The 10,049-nt window shown below is 40.8% G+C and overlaps 1 protein-coding gene across 1 annotated transcript; it reads right to left on the bottom strand.

Moving 5' to 3' along the window:
* Positions 1-414: 414 nt before the first annotated feature.
* On the bottom strand, positions 415-9,820 carry HSP90B1 (heat shock protein 90 beta family member 1). Its single transcript, XM_065680076.1, has 18 exons — positions 9,672-9,820; positions 9,041-9,140; positions 8,250-8,391; positions 8,057-8,173; positions 7,350-7,681; positions 6,467-6,578; positions 5,674-5,790; positions 4,955-5,071; positions 4,147-4,284; positions 3,982-4,059; positions 3,825-3,890; positions 3,310-3,579; positions 2,833-3,078; positions 2,443-2,579; positions 1,970-2,048; positions 1,711-1,866; positions 1,071-1,175; positions 415-679 (listed from the first exon to the last, which is right to left on the bottom strand). The coding sequence occupies exons 1-18, from the start codon at positions 9,718-9,720 to the stop codon at positions 650-652; spliced, it is 2,391 nt and encodes a 796-aa protein (XP_065536148.1). The 5' UTR covers positions 9,721-9,820; the 3' UTR covers positions 415-649.
* Between the last annotated feature and the right edge of the window lie 229 nt (positions 9,821-10,049).

Genomic DNA, 10,049 nt, shown 5'->3' on the forward strand with positions numbered 1-10,049 from the left:
TGGAAGGAAATGTTTTTAGAAGTTACCCTTGCCTATTCTATAAGTGGAGTCAAGTCATACCTAGAGTCCAGTGCAAGCTGGCAGGACATCAGTTCCAATGCCATTTATAAATGCCCTATCATCTTTCTTAAGATGTCAGCAGACATAGCTTCTTGAATACTTACTTCAACTATGAATTTAAGTACAGCTCTCAAGATACCAGTTACATTTTGGTTAAACAGCATAGCAGGTTTGTTAAACCAAAACCTAACCACAGTTACATGCTATGACAGTTAAGTGTGGCTGTGCTAGTGCGGACAGGAACAAGGACTGCAAACTGCCTGTTGTACAAAGGAGCTGAACACTCAAGGCAATCCCTTTGTTTCTTTGTGCTAGCACCCAAGATGAGCTTATTACGTATAAATTTAGAGTTAGTGGTGTTTGGGAGCATTTTATTTTGTACATGACAAGATTTTACACCAAGTCAGTTAAATAATACAAATTTACATTCATGAGGAATGTTTTTAGAAAAGTGAACTTAAAAAAAAAATCCTCCTTCACCCTTAAACCCTATTACCATCCTTCAAACATTTTACAGTGGAAAAAACCACAACAATCTAATTCACATTCCCTCTTAACCCCCCAATGCAGGACAGTAGTTGAGTGGAGCTTACAGTTCATCTTTCACATCTGTGGATTCCTGTGAAGACAAGAGAGTAAGAATCTCACTTTTTGAAGGTGGAAAAGGTTACAAAAGCTGTCCCACAAGAACTGAACCTAACCGTTGCTGATGCTTTTGCAAGGCACTCATACAACTTTCTGAAGTATTAAAGTCAAATTTCTGTTCAAATGATGGCATGTTAAGACTTTGCTATTAAAAGAAAAATACTTTCTCAGCTTGCTCAAATGTAGACCTAGCAGTAGACCTAGTCATTTGTGCTGCAGGTTTTTTCCCCCCCCTCCAACAAAAGCTTGGAAAACTTCACACTAAGAACTCGTGTCATGGAAAGGTAAAATGAACACCATTTTCCAGGCAGCACCACAGACAAAACCACACAAATACAGGTAAGAAGTCAAACTTTAGACTGTACCTTCTGTGTTTCACTGTCTTCAGCTTCAGCATCAGCATCAACCTCCTCTTCATCTTGCTCTGTCTCCTCAGCTGCATCTTCAGGCTCTTCAGGTTCCTCCTCCACCTGTAGGAAGGTCACAAGCAATTTGCTTTATTTGCTTAGGACACTTACTAGTTGGTTCACTAGCTAAATACAGGCTATGGAAGTACTCACTATCAGTTCCTAACACTTGTCCTAAGCTACCTGAAGGAGAAAGCAAAATCTTTTTAGCACTGACACATTAATTATGCCTCCTCTGGCAAGACACCCAGCGTAAGTTCTTGCACAGCATTATGAGAACCCATTTTACTTATACCCACTTACTAGTTTACCCATTAAGAGACAGGCACACATGCCTCTGGCCCCTAATTTACTCCCATAGAAAAACCACTTAGTTAAGGACAATACTTGAGAAGCATCATAAGAAAGTAGAATCCCAAAGAAATAGAGAAGGGTGGAAAGGAGGACAGGAGCATTGAGTACAGACTCTAGTTTCCCATCCACATACTTGCACTAGGGTCCTGGTGGCCCTCCTAAGTGTAGGAAGCCAGACAAATTTCATTTTATGCAAGTCTATCAATTAGTCAATTATCAAGCCCCAAGTTGAAGGCAAACTAACCTTTGCATCCAGGTCAATGTTTAAACTTAAACGAAGCATCCTTTCTATTCTGTCTCCATATTCTTTGGTGTCTGGTAACATATATCCTGATCTCAAAGTTGCAGTTTCAAACAATACCACTGCAAGATCTGAAACTGTTTTGTCATCTTCATTTTCCTAATGCGGAAGAACATTTAAAACAAAAAAAAAAGCAGAACTGTTAGCCAGGCTGTATGCAGCCAAGTAGTCAATATTCCACTACTGTTATTTTTTTTTTTACCTTGACTCGCCTCAGCATGTCCTTGATCAGTGGATGCCTGGGATTAATTTCAAATGTCTTCTTTTGGCTAGCATAGTAACTGAAGAGAAGTACACTAGTGAGTCTTCAAGTACAGGACCCAGCTACATCTTTAAACCCTTGAATACCAATTATAGCCACAGTAAGCATATTCCTCCCCCTGCCCCACTTTAATACTAGCGCAACTCTAAAAAGCATTCAGATTACTAAGAAACTTCATCTTCTCTTGTCATGAAATCACAGATATAACGAATGCCAGTGATGAGGTCTTGCTCACAAAGCAGTTTTACATATTTGGCTTCAAAATAACAAGACTATGAGGGAGACTGCAACTGTTGTAAGTGACCTTAAAAATATGAAGGATCATCTAAACTAGATGGAAGCTTGTTGTGCCCACACTAAGCAGGGCAGGTCAACTACGGTTCATGTCTACTGCTATGAAACTAAAAGCTTACTTTGTAGATATATCCTTCCCAGTTTGGTAAGCTTGAGCCTTCATGATTCTTTCCATGTTACCAGACCATCCATACTGACTAGCCACAAGAGCACATGGAGACTGGGTTAAACGTTGAGATAGCACAGCTTTTTCAATCTGTAGAAAAAAAAAAAAAGCCTTGATGTTAGTTCACAGAACTAGCAGCTTATACAGGGACTGAAGCAGGTAACTCAAAGCCTTCAGGAAATTCTGACATTTCAAAGATGACATTCTAACTCCTTATTTTCCTGAAATTAACAGTATCAAAGAAAGGCTACCCTCAAGTCTATGCTTAAATAATCTGCAAGGTGTGTTGCAGCAAGTACAGCAGCATTTACAAATAAGCATTACATACAACGTAACATTTTACCTTGTCTTTTAGAGCTTTGTCCTTCATCCAGTTTAAGAGTGGTTCAAATTCCTTTTCCAAGGCTTCCCGACTCTCCTTAGACTTCTCACTTTCTTCAAACTTAACTCCTTCTTTTGCTACATTTTGAAACCTCTTGCCATCAAATTCTGGCAGAGCCTGAATACAGTATTCATCTACTGGCTCAGTAAGATAAATCACTTCATAACCCTTTTTCAGAAGGCGTTCAACAAATGGTGAAGACTCAGCCTAAGACAAAAAAAAATAGATCAGATGCCAGTTTAACTGCACTGGTACCAACAGCTAGTGACGTATGTAAAACTATTTGACAGAAGTTGGTACAAGGAAAACTGAACTGCAGTAGTAACACATGCATGGAGTGCTCGCATTTACAGAGAATGTCACAATGTTTATGGTACTACTGTAGCTAGGAACTGTAGTATTTTTTTTCCTTTCCCTCTTTCTTCCACATTCACATACCTCCTTTCTGCTGGCACCTGCCATGAAGTAAATTTTGTCTTGCTTCTCTTTCATTCTTTCCACATACTGGTCAAGGCTAGTGAGGTTACTTTCATGATGAGAAGACTGAAAGCGAAGAAGTTTAGCCAGTCGTGTACGATTGGAGTGATCCTCAATAACTCCAAGCTTTACATTAGTACCAAACTCTTTCCAGAACGTGTCATTGTATTTTTCTTCAGCAATTTTCTTGATCATGTCAAGAGTTTTGCGAACAAGTTTCTTTCTGATCACCTAAAAAAGCAGCAATACCAAGTTGTAACAATAAGCACTTGGAAGAACCGTCAATTCACCCTACTGCAACAAATAGATTCAAGACACTCGGTGTCCCTGATTCGAAACAAACAGAAATAGTTTGAAAACAGCAATTTCTGTGTTTCCTATACTTTATATGCATTATAACGTCAAATTAATCAAGCCATCATTCTTCTAAATCTTTGTCATGTTACAATGAAGGAATGTAAGATCAATTAGCTTACCTTTAACAATTTATGCTGCTGAAGGGTTTCACGAGATACATTCAAAGGGAGATCATCAGAATCCACCTGATTGAGGAAAAAGCTTTGTAAGTATAGCTAACAGTAGCCAAAGATGGAAAAAAAAGAGTAAAATGTAAGTAAGACTTGTGATACTTACAACACCCTTAACGAAGTTAAGATACTTGGGCATCATGTCATGGAAGTCATCAGTGATAAACACTCTTCGAACATACAGCTGAATTACAGGAGGAAACAGCAGCCAGGTTAAAGGTTTGTGGTTTTTAAGACATGAAAACATACCCTTCACACTTGCTTATCCTACCTTAATGAAATCACTTTTTTTGGATCCATATTCATCAAACAGGCCTCGTGGAGCAGAATTAGGAACAAACAAGATAGACTTGAAAGTTACTTCCCCTTCAGCAGTGAAATGTATGTAAGCCATTGGGTCATCATGTTCCTGTGAAGACAGAATTCTTATAGTTGATACGGGAAAAAATCAGAGTTAATACATTTCCAGTAAAAACACAAGTTTGCCAAGTAAGTGCAGTTATTTTACAATTAACCTATCTAACAATAGTATGGTTATTATGGACACAAAAAGTTCCAGATTAGTGGAGTTACTCACATAGCACTAACCTTCCACAAGAAGTAGTTTTTTCTTCTTGCTTTTTGTTAGTTTGTTAAGTTTTAACAAGCCGACCACCAACAGCACAGTAACCAATACAGCATTATCACAACAGTTAAGAGACTCCCAAGGCAGCATTACACCATATTTACACATAGACATCATTTCTATAAAGCTGTATCTCTTTCTTCTGTCATGTACAACATAAACACTACCACTACTCTCAGATGGAATAAAAATTTCACTGTCATCATTTGAAAAGATTGGTTAAGCTCCATATGAGCTAGAACATACTACTTCTTAAACCTAAGCCACTCAACACTTGGGTGGGTAGTACCATGTCTCTGGAAAGAGTATTAACTCCTGACTCAAATGCTATTCCTCCTAGGCACTCCACAATTCAGTCTACCTACTGACAGCAATTACTTCTTCAGGAATAGCCCATCCTGTAAACCTTCAGTTTTGTTTATACTTCGGAACAATCTTAAGGCTCAGAGCTTACCTTGGAAAAGGTTTTGTAAAAAGCTTTGTATTCATCTTCTTCAACTTCTTTAGATGGTCTCTGCCAGATTGGTTTTATGTCATTCATGAGCTCCCAATCCCAGACAGTCTTTTCAACCTAGGTATGCGAACACAGTAGTTCGTAAAGACTCAGTCTTTGCTTCTGGTTAAGTCAAAGGCACTCCACTGAGGCTACAATGTCACCAAGGCAATGTAATACAATAGCATGCCAAAAGTACATGCTCTATTTTACAAAATAAGTGGACATTCTCATTCAAATACACACATCAGTGTAACACATGAAAACAAAACTCAACTTCACTAGAGTGTGTCCTATGTACACTGAACACATTCACTGAGTATCAGTATTTCTATTCTACTGCCATTCCAAAATAAGCTTTCCAGCAGAGTGCGCTCAATTTAAATTAGTCAACAGTGTCAGATTACTGGAGTCCACTGCTGTTCATGTATTTATAGTTAAGACCAGGGACCACTGCCTCACAAGGCAAACAACACTGCCAAGTGCCAGTCATTTGCCTGATTTCAACCAAGTCTGTTTTGCTTATGATGTTCTTTACAGACACGGTATCTAACTACACTTAAAATAGGAACTGCTGTTTGAAAGCATACATGTGCTACTGAAATGCATCTGGAAGACTACCTGTGAAAGTTACTGAACTATCTGACATGAGTTGCAAAACAAAGTCTGACAATGCTCACCTTCTTAGTCTTTGGTTTCTTTTCTTCTTCCTCTTCTTCAACTGCAGCTTCATCATCATCTGTTTCTTCTTTCTCCTTTGCTTCCTCCTCTTCAATGGGTTCTTCAACAGTCTCTGTCTGAAGAGACAACTGAGAGTGAGGACTTGGACTGCTTGGCTTCCTACAAGGTATGCTCTAGGATCCTCTCAGATAGCTTAATCTCTCAGAGTGCTAGTTTAACTTGTGCTGTTTGCCTGTTGCAAGCATTTCTCTATAGGCAGCTATGTTTTTTTGCTGCGTTTTTTCATTAATACATGCTCTCCTTCAATACACTGGGCAGTCACTGTACTCAAACTTAAGTTTCTTGTAACTTTACATTTAGCTTTACCCATAATGCTCAGAGGCTTTCGGGATATAACTTAGTGCTTCACTGAGAAAACATCAGAAAAGCAGGCCTGAAAGTTAAGATGCTGCCCTTCTTTTAGGATACCTATCCATGGCCCTGCTTGAGAGCTTACCAGAGCGTCCAGCTATCAAAGCCAGTGGAAGAATGATCTTTTTTAGTAATTCATGCAGTCTTTTTCCTTTGGTAAAGTTATTCGAGTCAGAATAAAAGCAAGTTCATTGAAGATTAGTCATTTTAGCAACACACTTAACTTTCAACTAGTTATACTAGCCAGGAGTCAGGAACAGAAGGCTTTTGGAAACTAAACCCAACAAACTCTATAGTATTCCCCCATCCTTCCTGAAAGATCTGGCCAGAGTTTTCACAACCAAAGGTCATACTCTACAGTGATCTGTTAAATATACTTACCTTGCTGCTCCACACATATATGGGGAAGTTTATGAACTGTGAGTATTTCTTTACTAGATTTTTAACAGTATCCAGCTCAAGATAATCAGATGCTTCCTCCTTCAAAACAAGGCTAAAGAAAATGAAAAAAGGTTCAATTAAAGTGCTGGACAAGTATTTTAAAGTAGTTTTACAGGAAGAGATGCATCTTCCTTCCTTTGCAGCTGTAGAGATTCAAATTTATTCAAGTGAGCCTTTATTACTTAAGCTCAAAGTGATCCTTAAAAACCAGAATCGCTACTGAACTGCTCCAAGAAGGAAAGGCTGTTTTCAACAACTGGGACAGACAGTAATCAGGAGTTTAAATGAAAACCTCAAAACACTGATACTTAGCAGGAGTTTAATGAATTCTTACTACTTGGAACTAGAGCACCAAGATGAACTTCTTCATGCTAAGTGCCTTCTTCAGGAAGAAGTCATCTGAACGCTGACCAAATAAACCAATCTGCTCATGAAAGCCATGAAAACAGGCCTGTTAAACTATCTCCAGTTTAAGATTTGCATCAGACCAGTTCCACTGGTACATAAGCAGCAGCCAGTTTCCCAGAGGGAGCTCTACAGCCTTATATAGGTTTTGAAGGGTCACAATGGTGTGAGGAACCAAATGAGTCTGCAGGCAGCTGAACTGCCTGGAATTACTTGCTGACAGTTGTCAAGATGCTCATGGTTCTCTTGGTTTATCTAACGGAATGTGAACTACGTTTATTTTGGATGTTCTATTACACTGAAAAAAGCTGTAATAGAAGAAGCGAACAATGTATTAGGGTCACAATTCTAAAATAATCCACATATTCCAATAAGCAAAACATAACACTTTTTAACTCCAAAGAAATTTACTACTTACGTTATGGTTGTGCCACGTCCTAAAGTGTTTCCTCTTGGGTCATCAATCACAGAGAATTCATTTGAATCAGATTCCCAAATATGTTGAGTATCATTGTTGTGTTTTGATGTGACAATAACTCTGTCTGCTACTAAGAAAGCAGAATAAAAGCCAACACCAAACTGGCCAATTAACTCAGATGTTGACTGGCTATCATCCTGCATTTCATTCATCTTGTTTAAGAATTCACTTGTACCAGACTTTGCAATGGTACCCAGGTTTTTAACCAACTCCTCTTTTGTCATGCCAATACCCGTATCTGTAACATGAAGCATGTTCTTCTCTTTATCACACTGAAAAAAAAATAAAATATGCAGCATTAACTTAATTTTGAATTTTAATAGCTAGTAAGGTGCCACAGAAAAATATTAAGTAGAATAGCAGCTATTCACATTCATGCCTGGCTACAATAAAATCAAACTACAGCAGTGAAGTAAATCTACTTTGCAGTATTTCAATACCTCAGTTATTCCTCATAGAAACAGAAATGTATTTTCACCAGTAAAGAAGAACAGCATTTGACAAAGTCAATTGCAAAGGTCCTGATGTGGTCCTAGTTTCTATTTGCATCAGTATTAAGCCAGAAATTTACGTTTTATGATCCACTATCTTTTTACATTCCTCCCACTACTCCTGTATAAGAGATGATTGTTCCTAGTGCTTCTTACCTTGATTTTGACAGTAAGTTCCTCATTACCAGCCAGAGCATTTTCATCAGTTAAGGATATTAACCGTATCTTATCTAAAGCATCCGAAGCATTTGAAATAAGTTCCCTGAGGAAAATCTGAAACAGAAATCAGCGCTCAGATTTCTAGAACACACACAAAGATTTCTAGCATGTTCTATTCAAAGGCACTAACCTCTTTATTTTTATACAAGGAATTGATAATAAGTTTCATCATTCTGTTGACTTCTGCTTGAAATGCAAACTTTTCAGATTTTTCTCGGATTTCTTTGATCTGGGATGCATTTAGACCGTCTAGTTGGATAGCTTCTTCCTCTCTGTTAGGACAAGGAAAACCTGTCAAGTAGTCTTGCCTATAAAGAGCATTGCTAATTTTATCATCCAGCAACAGCAATAATAGTGTAATTACAACAATACTAAGACTCTTAATCACTGCCATAGCCCAAAAGTAGTACTATCAAATAAGCGCAGGAATAGCTATCCTCAACTGCATCACCTTAATTTAAAACTTAAGTGAAAATCCACGCTTCCAAGAAAGAGTGTTTTCTCCAAAGAAGAAATTCGGGAAAAAACCCAGCTATGTTAAAACCACTGTAATCCTCAGCATGTGGATCTCACAGGAGATGAGGTGGTCCATGGGCATAGAGCTATTTCATCAGCAGGCACTGAACTGACTCCATTTACCACATGCAGGAGAAAATCCTTATGAACATACTGTGGTTTATGTTAGCTATTGATATTAGTCAAAACCAACTTGAATATTTCTGAATCCGAAGTTCTCAGGCTCACTTTTATTTAGAAGGATTCAGTCATTTAAGTGACTAGGTCTCTCTTTTGCATGGCATTTCTCCCTTTGCCCCTCATTTCTGAGGCTTTAAGCATTACTGATGCTCGAATTGACCCTTCAAAAGCAAAGAAAAGCCTTAGCGTTTCAGAAGTAACTTACCCAGCATTTCAAGTACTAACCTCTGAACAACTTCATCATCTGTTCGGGACCCTTCTCTGCTTTTACCCAAGTCATCTTCCACGGTCCCCTCTACATCCACCTCTTCAGCTCTAACAGATACTGGGAAAACATGCAATCCAACCTTAAGAACCTGATCGCTACTACACACTACTTAACTTAGCCACTTACCATCCCCATAGTTTTAGCCTCAGTCTTGCCCCTTTATTCTACTCCCTGAAGAAAGTTCAGTCCAACCGGAGACAGCCCAATGGTGTAAGAAGACAAACCCTTCCCCCCCACTCCCCACCCGTGGCCGCGCATGAGCAGCATTACAGAGGCCGGCCCCCTCTCCCTGCCACCCCAGTCACCGGACTAAGGTGCTGGCAACGGCCTGGGGAGAGCATAGCAGGAGACGGGGCGCCGCTCTCCCCCGCCGCACGGAGAGCAGCGGGGACGGCAAGGAGGGGACTCCCCGCCTCTCAGACATCAAGGGCCCCACCGCGCTTCTCGTCGGCCCCCCATGTCCCTTACCCTAGGGAAAAGGTGGGGGAGTGCGTGGAGAGGTGTGGGGGCAACTGTTGGCCAACCCTCAGCCCCTCCCCGCCCCCAGCACCACTCGACAGAAGCTTCTAGAAGCCCGGGGGCACTCACCGGCCAGGAACAGCGTACACGCCAGAGCGAGCCCCCACACCGGCTTCATAGCGACGTGGGCTGCGGTCGCACACGATAACGGCCCCCAGCGCCCCCACCCCGCGCTCCGACCCCAACGCCAACCGGCCGCCGCTGAGCCCGCTGGAGCGGCCGCAGCCCTCCCCCTCCGCCTTATGAACGCGGGGCGCTGGAGGGTGGGGGCCGCCGCTCCGCCGCTGACAAATCGGAGCGTACCACGCTAAAGATACAGCCAATGGGAAGTCTGGAAGGGAAGGGCCTGCAGCTATCGCCGCCAATCGCGGCTTTCCATGTGCGGTTTCCTGCGGACGGAGCGTGGCCGGCGCCGATTGGCCAGGCGGAGGGGCAATAGGCCAATCG

This window comes from Lathamus discolor, chromosome 1 (genome assembly GCF_037157495.1).
Source record: "Lathamus discolor isolate bLatDis1 chromosome 1, bLatDis1.hap1, whole genome shotgun sequence".
Taxonomy (NCBI): domain Eukaryota; kingdom Metazoa; phylum Chordata; class Aves; order Psittaciformes; family Psittacidae; genus Lathamus; species Lathamus discolor.

Coding starts and splice junctions, on each gene's coding strand:
- HSP90B1 (XM_065680076.1), bottom strand. CDS start 9,720: ATGAAGCCGGTGTGGGGGCTCGCTCTGGCGTGTACGCTGTTCCTGGCC. Junction 8,392..9,040: donor GATGATGAAGTTGTTCAGAG/GTTAGTACTTGA, acceptor TTGTCCTAACAG/AGAGGAAGAAGCTATCCAAC. Junction 8,174..8,249: donor CCTTGTATAAAAATAAAGAG/GTTAGTGCCTTT, acceptor TTTCTGTTTCAG/ATTTTCCTCAGGGAACTTAT.